This window comes from Phaseolus vulgaris, chromosome 8, assembly GCF_000499845.2.
Source record: "Phaseolus vulgaris cultivar G19833 chromosome 8, P. vulgaris v2.0, whole genome shotgun sequence".
In the NCBI taxonomy this organism is placed as follows: Eukaryota; Viridiplantae; Streptophyta; class Magnoliopsida; order Fabales; family Fabaceae; genus Phaseolus; species Phaseolus vulgaris.
Window position 1 is genome coordinate 8,172,247 of NC_023752.2, and position 17,655 is coordinate 8,189,901.

The 17,655-nt window shown below is 28.9% G+C and overlaps 1 protein-coding gene across 1 annotated transcript; it reads right to left on the minus strand.

Moving 5' to 3' along the window:
• Window positions 1-9,406: 9,406 nt before the first annotated feature.
• On the minus strand, window positions 9,407-15,545 carry LOC137826774 (protein DETOXIFICATION 53). The gene is made up of 3 exons (XM_068632911.1): window positions 15,410-15,545; window positions 14,673-14,868; window positions 9,407-10,840 (listed from the first exon to the last, which is right to left on the minus strand). The coding sequence occupies exons 2-3, from the start codon at window positions 14,793-14,795 to the stop codon at window positions 9,434-9,436; spliced, it is 1,530 nt and encodes a 509-aa protein (XP_068489012.1). The 5' UTR covers window positions 14,796-14,868; window positions 15,410-15,545; the 3' UTR covers window positions 9,407-9,433.
• Between the last annotated feature and the right edge of the window lie 2,110 nt (window positions 15,546-17,655).

Below are 17,655 nucleotides of genomic sequence, written 5' to 3' on the forward strand. Positions count from 1 at the left end.
CGTTAATGAATTAAAAAAGTTAGTAAATTCTTATTTAAAAATTATAAATATTAACGTTATTAAACTAAAAACATATAGAAAATACAATTTTCATTTAATATACATGAAAAAACTGTAATTTTTCCTTTTAAGTATTTTTATAACACTACTAAAAAATCATTAAATAGAAACTAGTTTTAGAGAAAAAAATAATTTATTATTGTATTAATTAAATTAAATATTATTTTAAAGACTAAAAAAGTTATTGATATCTAAATTAGTTTTTTTTATTAATAAATAATTTTTAAATTTATATATCTAATTAATTATCAAAATTTTAATTACAATTAAATAAATTATAAATTTAGTAGTTTAAACTCTGATAATTAGTTAAATATTAATATAGAAACGGTTTATCAATAATATAGAAACGGTTTATCAAAATACGTTACTAAAAAAGACATAAAAATATTAAAGTAAAAGTTAAATTGTTTGATTAAAGAAAAATAATAAATAAACATTAATAAAAATTAAATACAATGAGTTTCTTAACATTATTTCTTAAATGAGTCTCTTCTACTAATATTATTCTCATCATTTTAATGATACATTTTCCCTTCAACATAAAAAGTGTAAACACCATTCATATTTATATTAATTTTAAATATAAAAAATTGCCAAGTGATAAACTTAAATATAATTAAATTTAACTTCACTTAATAATATTATTTCTAAAATATTTACATAGTTGATTTTTTCAATAATTTGTTTATATAATAACGAGTATTTTAAAAGGAAAAAACGTTTTCAAATTGAAATAAGTGAAACTAAACAAATTTTATCAACTTTCTTAATTAGTGTAAAAAAAATTTCTTTCTTAATTTGAATATAAAGAGTATAAATATTTATAAACTATTTATCAGCCTTACTTCGTAGAGAATTTAAATACAATAATAACAATTAATAACAGAGTATTACATGAATAAAAAATCAGACGAGAATATAAGGAAAAGATAAATCTAATCTTAAAACAAAAAATTACATATTGTACAACAAACAATTTAATCTAAATCTATATTATTTACAATTAAAAAACTAAAATATAATGAACATGTGAATTTTATAGTAATTTTTCATTATGTCTTCTCTCTTAGTTTGTTAGTATGTCTTCTCTCTTAATTTTGTTGTGTTGGGTGTATTATAATATAATGAGTTTCTCTTTTAACTCTATTTTGGACTTATTTTCCTGTATCTAAGTTTTGTTTTAATACAATTGTTAAACATACAATTTCACAACAAACTTTAAACTAATAAGGTTGCAAGTTATATATTAACGAATAAGTTTTGGTAAGGTCTCAAGCATCACCAGTCAATGCTTGTAGATGAAAAAAAAATACTTTCACTTTGGGGGAACATACAAATCTAAAGATGAGAGAAAGTGCAAGTATAAACATAAAGTCACATTGAATAAAAATTGACAAATTGAAACATGAGAATGACTCGCATATCTACATTATTGCAAAAAGTATTTTTTCAACAATGTGTTTTTATGATCAGACGTTGTCCTTCAAAACGCAGTGACATTTTTTAAATTAAATTATTCTAAGTTTTGTTTGGATTAAAGAGTGGATTTGAGATTATTTGTGTTGGTTATTCAGATTTTATTATTATTAATTCTGATTTTATATATATTATATATATGATTGAGTAAATCAAAATGAATAAGATCAGTTTTGTGCAATTACGTTCAATCAGTTGCTACAACCTTTTGCCTTCTCTTATTTCCTTCAATTAGTTCCGACAACTGGTATCAGAGCTAGTATGTTATCATGAACTCTACCCAATTATCAGTCTCTATCCTTAATGGAAAAAATTATAATTGGTGGTGTGTGCAAATGAGAGTTTTGTTTTATTATCATGAGTTATGGGATGTCGTTGAGAGTGGAGTGTCTGCATTAGGTGATAATGCAACTGAGGCGCAACGAGTAGCACATCGTGATTAGAAGAAGAAGGACAATAAGGCTTTGTATCTTATCCATCAAGGGATGAATGACGAGAAGTTTGAGCAGATAGAAGGAGCAACAGCTGCCAGTGAGGCTTGGATCATTTTGTCAACTAATTATAAAGGTGATGACAAGATCAAGAGGGTGCGTCTTCAAACCCTAAGACGCCAATATGAATTGCTGCAGATGGAAACCACAGAGACTATTGATGTTTATATAAATAAAGTTATTGCCTTGACAAATCAGATGAAGACCAATGGTGAAACACATTCGGAGCAGGCAAAGGTGGAGAAGATTTTGAGATCTTTAACTCCCAGATTTGAACATGTTGTTGCCGCAATTGAAGAGGCCAATGACATTTCAAAAATGACAATAAGGTTATTGTGTGGTTCTTTACGAGCGCATGAGCAGCGGATGAATGACAATAAGATTGAAAAACCAATTAAACAGACTTTACAAGCACAAGTCTCAATTGGTAGCTCCTATCACGAACATGGTAGCTATTTCAACAAAGGTCGTGGTAGCCAAAATCATGGAGGCGCTTGGCGCGGGGAACGTGGTCGCGGAGGACGAGGAGGCATTTATAATAAATCAAATGTTGAGTGTTATAATTGCCATAAACGTGGCCATTATGCAAATGAATACAAATCAAAAGGGGATAATCATGTTGCCAATTGTGCTCAAGAAGAAAGTAATCACGAACAAGATGAAGAGGATCATGCAGTACTAATAGCAGCCACATCAAATGAAACTCCAAACAACTAGACTTGGTATTTGGATACAGGTTGCACAAATCACATGTGTGGTAAAAAGGAGTTGTTTGCATATTTGGATGACTCATTTCGCACAAAACTGAAATTTGGTGATGGCAGGTTCGTTCTGGTGACTGGAAAAGAGCGAATTCTTATCACATTGAAAAATGGTGATCACAGGTACATCTATGATGTTTTCTATGTACTTGATATGAAAAGTAATTTGTTGAGTATGAGGCAGCTGGCCGAGAAGGGTTATGCGATGCACATAGTTGAAAATAAATTATCAATTTTTGATAAAAAAAAGGTAGTTTGATTCTTAAATCCTTTTTATCAAAAAACCGCATGTTTCCAGTAGATATTCATATGGGTGATTTCAAGTGCTTGAATGCAATAGTGAATAATGAATCGTGGTTATGGCATTTACGCTTTGGACACTTAAATTTTCAGAGTTTGGAAAATCTTTCCAAAAGAAATTTAGTAAATGGTTTACCCCATATTCATCACCCTGATCAATTGTGTGAGGCTTGCATTTTTGGAAAGAATCACAGGATACCATTTGTTAAGGAGTCTTGCCGTGCAAAATTTCCTTTGGAGCTTGTTCATACAGATGTTTGTGGCCCGAACATATCATCAGTTGGAGGTAATAAGTATTTTTTAACCTTTATTGATGATTTTTTAAGGAAAACCTGGATTTATGTATTGAAAAGCAAGGATGAGGTATTCCACTGCTTTAAAATATTTAAAGCATTTGTTGTAAGAGAGAGTGACAGACAAATTAAGATGGTGCGTAGTGATGGAGGAGGTGAATACAAGTCTAATGAATTCAAGAGGCATTGTGAAGAACTTGGGTTGCAACATAACATAACTTGCCCCTACACACCTCAACACAACGGAGTTGTTGAGAGAAAGAATAGAACAATCATGGACATGGCGAGGAGCATTCTTAAAGCGAAAGGTATGCCAAATTATTTTTGGGCTGAGGTTGTAACATGTGCGGTATATTTGATAAACAGATCACCCACTTGGAGTGTTCCTAACACAACTCCGATTGAGGCATGGAGTGGATTCAAACCCAATGTGCAACACTTGAAGGTATTTGGGTCAATTACTTATGCTCATGTCCCCAAGGCAGCAAGATCAAAGTTGGATGATAAGGCAGTGAAGACCATTTTCATTGAATATAAGCATGGGGGATACAAACTGTACAATCCAATGACAAAGAACGTGATTGTTAGTCGTGATGTTACATTTGCCGAAGATGAGGAATGACAATGGAATGCAGCAGCTGAAATAGATTTGAAAAAAATGATATATTTATATTTTGAACGATGATATGGAAGATGGAGTCACTCTTGAAGCACCTGCAGTTCAACCTGAAGTTGCAACTCCAACTGCAACTATGATGGAGCGACCAAGAAGGCAGCAACGACAACCTGTACATCTTCAGGATTGCGAAGTAAATCTTAATGATGAAGTTGCTGACAATGGAGATTTGGTTCACTTTGCTTTTCTTGCAGAATCAGAACCTGTGAGACTTGTCGATGCCATTCAACACCCAAAATGGCAAAAGGATATGAATGAAGAATTGATGGCGATTGAGAAAAACAATATCATAACTCAAATCCGGAAGGTTGTTCAAAATCAGAATTAAGGGACGATGTTGGTTATTCAGATTTTATTATTATTAATTCTGATTTTTATTACCCTTAAACTATTGTACCGTTATATTGCATTAATGGTTAGTTTAAAGGCATGTTAATATTCTTATTTTATAACTTCCAGTAATTTTAATTGAGTAAATCAAAATGAATAAGATCAGTTTTGCAATTTTGTGCAATTACGTTCAATCAGTTGCTACAACCTTTTGCCTTCTCTTATTTCCTTCGATTAGTTCCTATAAATTTGAAGAGAAAGTGTGAAGAAAGTTAGGTTGTTTGGATTAAGGTAAATAGAGTGAAAAGTATAGAGAAAACTTATGAAAGTTTGTGAGTGATGTGATTGATGTGATTAAAATTGAATTTTTTTTAATTAATAAAAATGTAAATTTACAAATTTATCCTTGAATTTGAAAAATACTAAAAATTAATTTGTTTGATTTTTTAGATTATAATTATTTTTAATTAAAATATTATATTATTTTTAATAATTATTAATTTATAATTTTATTTATAATTTTTAGGTTTAGATTGTAATTTTATTTTACATAAACATTATCATAATTTGAGATTAAAATGAAAAGAGTAATAGAGTAAATTATAAATAATTAATTATATATATATACCAATGTTTCCTCGCAAATCCGTTCTCAACTCTGAAGAAAGTTTAAAATTGAAAAAGTTCTCGATTTTCGTGATTCTTCTACCTTTTTCTCTTTATTATCGTGCTTTCTTCATGTCAGTAAAAGCCCTCCTTTCTTTGCTTGGAAACAAACGGGACCTAAAGGCGATTATGAGGTAAAGGCGCCTTCTTACAACAAAGTGTTTCGTGTAAGAAGGCGGCTATAAGGTAAAGCCGCTTTCTTACAACAAAGCGTTTTGTCTAAAAGGACAACTTTACCTCATAGCCACCTTCTTACACGAAGAACTTTGTTGTAAAAAGACGGTTTTTTTCTCATATTCGTCTTTATAGAGTCTTTTTTTACCCTAACTCATAGTGCGCCAGTTACGCTTTTTCATATTTTCTTTGTCTTAGCACTTTGTTTTCCTCTTTTTCTCTATGTTTCTTCTTCGTTTTCCTCGAGCCATTGTCTTTTTCATGCCATTGGGTAAATTGCTTTCAAGCTCTCTACTTCTTCACCATTGCTTTTTGTTTTTTTGTTTTGTTTCTCTTATTTGTTTCTTTTTTGCCATTGCTGTGAAGGTCACCATTCCTACTTTTTTTATTGCCTTCAATGCTCTTCCTTAGGTTTTCGTTGTGCCCCCATTTGGTTTGTCACTACTGTCATTGTCGTCGCTCTTCACCACCACTGTTTCCTTCGTTCACAAGGTTGACGATGTTTTAAATTTTTAGGGTTTAGAGTTTAAGATTTAGGATTTAGATAGATAGATATGAATATAGGTAAATATATATGTTATGAGTGTTTGTAATACACTTTTATCAACATATATAATTTGATTATCTGAATTTATGTATTTTTCTGGCTGGGTTATAATTGAAACAAGTTAATTTTGGATGAGGATTACCATTAAATAGAATGTACTAAAAAAATTACCATTTACAAGGGCGGCTATTTACCATAGCCGCCTTCTTAGATGCTCCGCAATGATTTATAAGGGCAACTAAGGAAAATAACCGTTCTCTTTGTTTGAATCTAAGAAGGCGGCTAAATAGTCACCTTATTTGCTTTGGAACATAAGATTACACGTTGATCAAAGGCGGGTAAAAAATTGTCTTTTTAAAATATCCGTCATTTTTAACCTTTTCTATACTAGGGCTAGTACATTAAAGTTTTGATATGGTGTAAAATTCACTTAATAATTTGTTCATACTACATTAAAACATATCTTTTGGTGTTTAACTCTCTTATTATGAATAACATTACTAAAAAGAATTTGAAGTTGACTCGTATATTAATAAATTCCACAATTTTATAGGAATTATATAAATAAGGAAATTTGCAATGAATTAGAATCTCTCCGAAATATGATTAAACATTTATAAATATTATTATAAAAAGTTTAATATTATTAAAGATTTCATAATAATGTAGAACTGTCTTCATATCTCTACATATAATGATAGTTGATGATAGTTAAATCTTCAATCATCATCCTATCAATAAGATATGATAAATTCTTATTGCAATCATCAATGTATACTTTTTATAAATTTTATGACAAACTTTTAATATTAAGTTCATCATAGAAAGTAACCTACTAAAGATTATAGTAATAACCATCATTGCATTGTAACTTCTTTAATACATATTTTGTTTTACTACTATCTTAAACTTGGGGGAGACAGATTGTTGGGTTTGGAAGGTTGGGGAAAGTCAAACTTTCTCAGTCAACTCTGCCTATGTTCAGGTAAGGCGGGGTAGAGGAGGGGAATTTTCTCCTGAGCACAGTAAGTTGTGGAGGTGTAAAGCCTTGCCTTCTGCTTTGTTCACTGCTTGGAGGGTGGTGGAGAATAGGATTGCATCAAGGGTTAATTTGGTAAGGCGTGGAGTGGCGGTGAAAAATTCCTTGTGTTGTTTGTGCGGGGAGGAGGAGGAGTCGTCGTGTCACTTGTTCTTTGTTTGCAGGTTTGTTTGGCGTATCTGGTGTTTGTGCTTTGAGTGGCTTGGAGTGTCGTTTGTTTTTCACAAGGACCCTAAGTCAAATTTTGCACAATTCAGGATGAGTCAGGCTTCTGTTTCGGTTAACGACGTTTGGGGTTCAATTTGGGTTGGCATTGTGAGCGAAATTTGGAATGTTAGGAACTCGGTCATCTTTAATAGTGGAGTGACAGATGTGTCTGAGGTGTTCGCTTCAGTGCAAGTTAAGGTATGGTCTTGGATTCATGCGAAATCTCGTTTTTCTTATTTCTCGTATTCTAGTTGGGTTTTAAATCCTTTGGACTGTATGAGGTTGATTATGTAGTGTTGGGTAGAGTTGGTCTGGTAGCCCATTTGACAAACTGGTAGACAGGCGTTCTAATAGGAGTTATTATCAGGTATTTATGTATAAGAGTTGGACCACCCCTGAAGTGGTCCCTATTTATTTATTTATTTTATTGCTGATAAAAAAAACCATCTTAAACTTGTATTGAATCAAATATCAAATAATACAATTCTTAAACAAAATTAATTGACATCACAATTACAATTTTAAACAAATGATCCAATATCATTTTAAATCAATATATAATTTACTTAAAAGCATAATTAAAGTCCAAACTCATCTTGAAACAATACATAATTTACTATAAATATATTTAAGTCTTGAAGCATAATAAAAAATATTATAAGACTAAGTAAATTTTATACTAGCTATTTAGTGTCTTAAAATTCATCAACTTTAACATTATTGATAACCTGTGAAGTTAATTGAACTAGGGTATAATAAAATTTATGAATTGTAAACACATCTTCATATACACGTGTGTTTGTGTAAAAGATTCACCTCCAAACATATCTCAAATGATATTTTGCAATCAATTATCCATTGTTGAATTAATAATCTCCATGGATTAATACATGCATAACAAATCTAATATTGCATCATGTCCCATTCATGTTAATGTTGTATAATTTAGAAGAAAGACAACAAACATAAAGATGTTTCCTAACTTTTGTAACATGAAATTTGTAACACTTCAACTATTATATAAATAAACGCTTATGTTTATGGAAGGTTCCCTCTCTATTTTATTTAACAATAGCTCTTGAATATAATTAAATTTTCTCTTTGAGTTTGGTGATGACGTATTAATTTTCATACTATCATTTAATTATAAATTATAGTTGGTATAACTTTTAAATAGGGTTATTGTATTATCATCAAAATGAAAAATATTATTATATGAGAGGATTTTATTGAATGAAAATACAAAATCCTTTTGATGAGTATCTAGATTTTGCTAAAGGTATGTGTTTACGTTTAAGAAAATAAATCTGGTGATTTTCTTTATAATTTCTAGCAATTAATAAGGTCAAAAATTATAATATTGTTTTGATCCATTTTTCCAAACTACGAGCTAACCTTCATCTCATTCACATCACTAGCCAAACTCATTTTCTCCAACTATCACATGTTGAAAATTCATGAAAATTAATCAACATTTACTTTTATAGGTTTATTTAAAGGAAATCCATAAATGCATATTTTATTCAAAATAAAATATCTAAAACAGGGAGTGTTAATAGCAAAACAGAATATTTGTTTAACAATTAGCTCAATAAAATTGTGTGTAAAATTGATTTTACTCCATGAAATCTGTATATTGGACTAATAACTGGTGAGTGAAGTTATTGGGCCGCGTACCTTACGTTGTAGCGGAATTGATTTTGAATACTTAATATTTCTACAAATTTAGAAAATAAATATAATTATATGTAAGGTTTAATTACTTATTTAATAATATTTATAATTTTATAAAGTTTATTTTTAATCTTTTAGTTCTTAGAGAATTTATATGATAAGAATTAAAAGAAATTAAAATTAATATGTGTAGAAACTAACAAAAGATAGGTAAGGAATTAACACGTTTTTTAAATTTAAAAAATAAAATCTAAATTTCGTACAACTATCTAAAAAAGTAATTAAACGTAAGCAAATATACATTATTATCGCAATTTAAAATTACTCCGTTTTACTAAATACTTCAATAAAATACATGATTAATAAAGTTATATTCAATTTTAGTGACAGTTATAACTTTCTCAGATGAAGTTGTCAATTATCTATGGTTATAAGTATTGCCGATGGAAAAATAAAAATGAATTATAAATAATATATACCCGTCACAAATTTTATGTTTTGAAAATCCTGTAAACAACTTGATGTTATGGTTTTAGGAATATATATATAATAAATAAATTTATAATTAAAAAATATTAAAATAATAATTAATCATAAAATTTTAAAATAAATTTTAAGTAATAAAATTTATCCCCAATTAGTTATGCAGATGATGAGAAATCTCAATAACTCGATGTCTTGGAAAAGTGGTGATGATCAACTAGGGCTATGACTATGCAAAATTCATTTAAATATCTCATAAATCAGAATTAAGGAGTTCACATTCGTCATTATCATTTACATTTTCCTCATCATCTCTTCTTCGAGCTAGTTGCTCAGCTCGTTTACTTTGATGCCCCCAATCAGTTTGAATCAAGGTGTACACCATCATGCAGAAACACGAAATCTGTGCAGCCAACATGCCAAACCACAAACCCCTCAATTGGCATCTGTGCATGAAAGCAGCAAAAATTGCAACTGGCAACCCTATTAAGTAAAATGCACACAGGTTTATTCTTGCACCCACATAAGGGCGTGCAGTTCCTGATAAGATCCCACATGCAGCAGTTTGAGGCCAGTTACCAATCTCACACAATCCCAAAATTGGAAGTATGGTTGTGACCATATCCACAATTTGTGTCTCAGTTGTGAAGAGTTTCCCCCACACTTTCCTCACAAACATCAAGAAAACAAAGGCTGAGACCCCAGATGCAAATGCTAAGAAAAGTCCTATTGTGGCTGTACTTTGTGCACGTGAGGGTTGCCCTGCTCCTAGTGAGTGACCAATTTGTGTTGTCAAGGCAGCACTCAATGAAAATGGGAATACATATAGGAACCCAGTTGTTTGAATTAGGACACCCATGGTAGCAACTGTGGTTTGTGGATTACTCAACAACCCACATAGGAAGAGCATTATCTCATAACACCACCACTCCAAGCACACTGAGATGCAGCTTGGCAATGCTAGACTTAGCAATGGTCTCCAATCACGAAAGGAAGAGAGAATAGTGGCACCTTCCCAAGGTTTTAGAGGTTTCTCTGACACAAGAAGATAAAGCACTAAGCCTAGGATCATGTTTATTGAGTTGAAACCTGTGGCTAATGCAATGCCTTTCACTCCCAACTTCAAATATGTAGCAAAGAAGTAATTTATTGGAAGGTGTAAAATGGCAGCAAAAGTGGCAGCTACAGTTAGTGGAGCTGTTAAGCCTTGTGTTCTCAAGAAAGACCTCAATGGATTGAGATGAACTTGGGCAAGCAATTCAGGGATAGAGAAGAGCATGTAAGCTTGTGCAACCTTTGTGACTTCAGGGTCTTGTCCTAGCCACCGAAGGAGGGGTGCCATGTTTAGCCATAGTAGTGAAATGGGAATGGCAACAAGGAAGAGAAGACAAAAGGTTTTGCAAAAGGTTTGGCTTAGAACTGACCATCTTTTTGCTCCATATGCTTGGCAACAAATTGGGTCCATTCCCATGGTGAGACCCTTGAGAAATGAATTTGCAGTGATGTTGGTAAACCCTATTGCAAGTGCTCCTCCAGCGAGCTCAACTTTCCCTTGTCGACCCAAGAAAAGCATGGAAATGGCAGATCGTGAGTACAAAAGCACGTTGGTCACCATTATTGGACATGCAATGTTCGCCAGTGATTTAAACTCTTCTTTTACCTGCATGCATGCAAGTGCATTTCATATCTTTCAGCAAAATAACTGTTGCACAGGATGATAACACCTTCTTTTTACTAGTTTTTGGATAAAAACTGAGAATGTTGCTTTATGAAGAGTAGTGATGCCGATAAAAAAAAAATTATGTTTCTTACCTTATGTTTTTCAAAACATTAATTTTAAATTTCACTGCAATATATCATGTAGAATACCGATTTAATGACAATAGAACATATATAATTTTAAAACTAACAATTTTTACCATATAAGTCAATCTATATAAATAATTAAATATTTTTATCTAAATCAATTTGTATTTAATAAATTTTATAATGAATAAAATACAATAGAAGATACTTTAGCGGGGTCCATGTGGGTTCATAATGCAATCTGGACTCACCATTGTGGTTTGAAAAAATGTTCCCATCTCATAAATCTAAATTAACTTACTATTAAGTTAGTTCATAAATTGACTAACTCATTGAATATCACTATGATAATTGCATGTAATTTATCGTCATAAACTTTTCATGGATTTTGATGCAAGTCATTAAATAATACCCGGTTGTAGTTTTTTAATGTTATTTATATATTTAAAAATCACACCCTAAAATGATACATAGTTTTTGGGGTTTGAGGACAAAGTTTTGTTGTCTGATATCAATGCTTACAAAAATACTTTTCTGTTTTTCATTAATTCAAACGAGTTTACCTTAAAGTACGTGAAAAAAAATAATCTAAAAGTAATTACAGTACTATATGCCAATATCATTATTGATTTCTTAAACGACACACATTGAGTGTAGAGTAACAACAAATGCTAAACCTTAAATTACGGTACTTGTGTGATTCTATCAACTTAGCCAACTAAGACCCAAGATTATGTTATGTTTTCACAATAATATATATATATATATATATATATATATATTGTGCTGAATTTTCAAATTTCAAAAATACATAACAACTTGTTAGAGATAAAAAATAATTAGTTATCATAATGACTAAATTATAAATCATTTTAGAGACTAAAAAAATTTTTGGTTTCTAAATTAGTTTCTATTATTGTTAAATGGTTTCTAAATTGATATCTAATTAATAATCAAGGTTTTGACTATCAAAATTGAAATCTAAACAATTGGTAGTTAAAATCTTGGTTACTAAATAGATACCAATTTAGAAACATTTAACAATAATAGAAATTAATTTAGAAACCAAAATTTTTGTTAGTTTGTAAAATGATTTTTAATTTAATCACTAACAACTAATTATTTTTTTTTTAAATTAATTTTTATTTCATGATTTTCTTGTAGTGTATAAATGTGATTCTTACTTATATCATGTAAAAATTGATTAGATTGATTAGACCGAGACCAAATTCATTTAAATAATATTTATAGTCTCTAACCATCGAAGAGTATTCTTAATATAAAAAAAAAATCCAAAATATGAAAGCTATAATGATATTATTTTCTGTACAGGAAATTATGACAGAGGTACTTGTTGCCGTTGGAGATAAATAATTTCTAACATAGTAGCTCTCACCTCATATTATAGTTAGTGATTTAGAAATGGATATTAATTTTATACATCAATTTTATAAGTTTAAAGTTCATGTTAACTTATTTTCTTAATTATCTTTGAAGTCCAATTTATAATGCTGTTTTACATAATATAACTTCTAAGAAATTGAAGTAACATTTGAAAGAATAGAAGTCCACTTCACACTCACATGGACAACATTTGTTGATATTCTGTTTGGTTAAATTTTTTACGCCTTTAATAATTTTAATAAATAATAAATTTCATGGATCTAACTGCTTGTGTTTAAAGTTTTCAGGATAATTTTCATGCCATATTTATACAATTTAGATATTTATAAATATGTAAACATGCAAATAGTAAAATTTCACTTATATTTTAAATGTCATTTATTTACTAAAATAAAAAAGTGCACACACTTAATTATTTTTTAAATTGTATAAAAATATTCCAACTTTTTTTTTATCAGCAACTTTAATTTACTTTGTTAAACATATATAGCATGATAACTACACCAATCAATTTAATATGTATAAAAGTATAAGTTTGTCAAGACATAATATTACGAAAAATAAAGTAAATTTTGAATCTCGCCAATTAAATTGACTTTAATTTTGACATTTCTATATTCTACCTATGTATTTTTTTATGATTGTACTTTGGTTTGGTTTGAAAGCTTTTAATTTTTCTGGGATAGACTACTATAATAAGAAGATTGTAGTAAGAAAGAATTGACCAAAGAAAATGAAACTTGTGTTTTTCAAACATAAAAGTGTAAAATGAAATCAACTTTTTTTCACGGTATTTATTGGAGATTTTTTTATAAACTAAAATTAACTTATATAAATTTTAATTAATATTTAAAGAAGTTAATATTTTTTTTAAGAAATTGACTCAGGTATAAATTAATTTTAATTTATGTTTTTATTTTTATTTTACTTTCTTTCTTCAATATTTATAGAAAAAATTCAAAAAAGAATATAAGTGGGTTCGGGTAATTTTCATACTAAAAACCTTCTTAACAAATACCATTTTTATTTTGCATAACTCAGGAAAATAATGAGCAAATAGAAAAGGGCTTGGTGAACTATATTATTTAATACTGATAAAAAACTATATTATTTAATACCTAGAAAGAGACTATATGGTATGTTTGCTTCCAAGTGGGAGGAGGGAGGGGGGTATTTTTTGTGTTTGTTTCAAGGGTTTTGAGGGTGGGGGAGTGGATGGAGGAGATGGTGAATGGTTTTTTTTACTCTTTACAAAATAAGAGATTTGGGAGATTGATGTGGATTATTGTATTTTTACCGAAATATCCTTTTACATTCATTTTATTACAATATATAAAATTAAATATTATATAAATTTATTTATTATTTATAATTTCAAAAATATTTAATTATACTATTAATACAACATATAATTATAAATAATAAAAAAAAAATTATGATATCAACAATATATATATAGTAACAAATGAATATAATAATAAATTTTATTTTCATAAATTTTAATGTATTTAATAAATTTATTTCAATTTAAAAAAATATTTTCATTATATTTTTTAATTTTTTATTAAAAAATATAAATACTTATGTTATATATTAAAAATATTTAATTAATTCAAACCTAAAAAAAAAATCAAAATTCATTATTCAAATATATTTTAATAATAAGGATAAATTTGTAAACTTATAATAAACCATCCTCACAAATCCATTCTATCATCCTCAATCCAAACAATCTCATTTATCCTCACACCTCCTTTCTAATCCTCACAAATTCATTTTCTTCCCTCCTCACAAATTTCCACCTCAATCCAAACATAGCCTAATGAGAGAAATAAACTGTAGAAAGATGGTTGTTCAATAAACCTTTACAAATTGTGTAAAATAATGGCAAATAACAAAGTGGCACCAAAAACCTAAACCTAAACATAAATAATAAATTATAGAATATGATAAAAAAAAGACAAAGATAAAATAATAATGATCCCCTGAAACCATCAACAACACATCATCTCAACAACCATGGACAGGAGGCAGGAATAACATAATAAAAAAAAATCTTTCGCAATGCTAAATAGCTTTTTTATAATAGCTTTCTTTCCGTACAATATGATCAGGATCAGTTGTTTTTTAAACCCTACAAAAGATATTTTCAAATATTTTCACTTTTTGACCCAAAAACGAAAAAATAAAACACTGTTTCAGAAGTGGAATGATGGCAGCAGAAGAACTTGCAGAACAAAAACCAGGCATAAACAGAGAGAGGAAGAGATATAGTTACGAACCTCAGAGAGAGAAAGGGTAGGAAAAAGTTCTTTGAGAAGGTTGTGAAACTGTTGAGGAAGGTCATGAAGAAACCTGCCACAACCACTGTTTCTTGTTCCTTCCTCACCTTCACTGCTTCTCATGGCCAACCTTTGAGGTTACCTTCTACAAATCCTCGAGATTCAGTACCAGTGCACATGTTTATCACAGTTCTTGCTAAATAGGACAGAGATAACAAAAGTTAAGAACCAAAAAATAGCACTAGATATTGGAATATTGTGCTTAGTTGCATAAAATATTTTCTAATAACTTTGTTTGTTAAAAAAATGTAGAATGCTGCCAATCAAAGTGCTTGAGTGAAGGTAAATTCAGTAACCATTTTGTGTGTTCGAAATATTAATTTCTGTAATTAATAAGTATTTTACAGAGAAAAATCGGTTCGATAATAATAGGCTAACTCTTGAGAATTAATTTAAAGAATAATGTTGTGTATATTATTATTAACAAAACTGGGGAATGTAAAGGAACAAAATTAAAGCATATCGATCTTTCTCAACCCCTAAGAGACGAAAAAAACTAACACAAAAAGAACAAGAGTCTTAAAAGTGATGTTAAAAAAATGTTTGAAATAACCCTTGTTTTTAATTTGCTGAATGGATCATATAATAAGATTTTGTTTCCCTCGGAGCTAGGTATATCATACATAAACATATAAAAAAAAAACAAAAAACAAAAAGATGGAGAAGAAGAGCCAAACCTTCATATCCAAAAACACGATGCAATGGAAGAAGATGATACTGCAGAAAGGTGTTTGGAAGCAAAACCTTTCCAACTTCACCAGTACTACATTGCTAAACCTTAGTGTTTGATTTATACTCGTCTTTAATATTGCAACTTCTTAAAATAATAGCAATTTGTTTGTAGCTGCTACCATTCACTTTTATTGTTTATTTGCTGATTTAAAAAATTCTTTACTTTTATATTTTTTTATAAAACAATAATATAATGTCAAAGATATTAGTTTGCTTTTGTTAGGTTAAATTTGCTTGAGATACTGAGATATTAGTTCCATTTCCTTTTCAACTAAGTTTCACTTGAGTGTTATCATATATATATATATATATATATATATATATATATATACATATATATATATATACTAATTAAATTTTTAACCTTATAAAATTTGTGAATAAAAAAAAATATAAAAAGGCACACAATATATCTGTAAAATAGCAGGGATAGGTGTATCGAGTGTATAAAAAATATGACAAATGTAACAGAAAAATAAAGAGTTAGTATAAATAAAACGAGAATATAATTTGTAAAATAATTAAGAGTTTATTAACTATATTCATAATCCTTTCTACATGGTGATCAACTGAACTTCAGTATCACACAACTTTAAAAATAATTATTATAAAAATTAATAATAGTTATTAAGAAACAAACTTTAAGTCTATCTTAATTTTATAAAATCGATTTAAAATCTATTTCTTAATATGATATCTGAGTTATTTATAGTCAATCCTAACATGTGTTTGTTGGATTAATCAGACTATATGCTATCAGATCACTATCATATCATCTATAATATATAGTTTTATGTATGAGACAAAAGATCTCGGTAAGAGAAGTATGTTGAAGATGTCACATCGATTAGAAATTATAACATTTTATAATATATAAGTGGGTGCAAATCTTACCTTATAAACTGATTTTATAAAGTTGAATTAGATTACGATACACTGATTAATAAAACTTGTTTATAACATTATATATATAATTTACTTGTAATAAATAAATTAATGTTTTCACTATATTTTGGATTTAATTAAGAACAAGTTGGCACAGTGTGGTACAACATAGAATAGGTAAATTAAAGCAGAAAAAGTGTTGGAAGATGAGTAGAATGATTAAGAATTAAGCCATTAACAGGCGATGTTCTTCATTATATGTGGCAAAGTAAAGCACGTGAAGGGTTCAACTTGGGTGGATCTATCTTATTAATTAACTATTGTTCACAAATCATAATGTATCCATGTGTTTTGCCACATGTGCCAATGGTTTTCCTTTCGAATGTATTTGTGATTAACGAGCTTTGTGAAAAAAACGAATATTTTTCATGGTACAGTAAAATATTTCGTAAATTGCTGTCTGCTACGACATGTTTGTAATAAAAGATACTAACAAACTCAAGTCAATGAAACTTGAATTCCTGTGTGATAATATGTGCTGCCAGATAAACTAATTGGATTCTCTCCCATTGTCGTTCTTTCCTAGTACTGCATGCCAGTTATATCTATTTCTTTAATAAAATAATTTTATAATATAAACAGACTAAGAAAATCACAATTCGTTACAAAATTCTTCCTCCACCGTATATATTCCTTGATAAATCATTTTATTGTCCGAATCATAACTTGGATCTCTCCGTTTTTTTTTTCTCGGTCTCCTTTTACGAATGGTTGTGTATATTTAGAAGGTGCTCTGATGCTATATTTAGAAGGTGTTCTGATGCTAAAGTTATAATTGATACTAGTTAATTATCAGATAAATTCACTCTACTTAACTATTGGGTTGATTATTTATTTATAACGTTTTTTTATTGAAGTTGAGACTAAAACTCAGTTGGACTTTTACTCTTTACGCATGATCTTCTTTAAACACATCCTTTTTAAACCCTTTAAATGAATTTTACCACAATAACTATTTATTTATTATTTTTATTTATTTATTTAATTTTCATGATCAACTTTTCAGATTTTCCTGTCGGTGAACCTTGGATCGTAGAGTACAGTAATAAAATTATAATGTTAACAAAAATAATATCCAATTCAAAGCATTTCATATAACATCAAAAATATTTATGCTTTGACTCTCATTTCAATAACCATGATCTAAAGCATATTCATAATTAAACAATATCTTAAATACGTTTTTATCTCATGAAAAAAAAAATCATAATTTATAGTTTTAGTTTTTTTATTGAAACTTATATAC

Bases quoted from the DNA above. Each gene is read 5' to 3' on its own strand.
- LOC137826774 (XM_068632911.1), bottom strand. From the start codon at position 14,795: ATGAGAAGCAGTGAAGGTGAGGAAGGAACAAGAAACAGTGGTTGTGGC. The intron at 10,841-14,672 runs GTTCGTAACTAT...GCATGCATGCAG, and splicing joins CTACCCTTTCTCTCTCTGAG to GTAAAAGAAGAGTTTAAATC.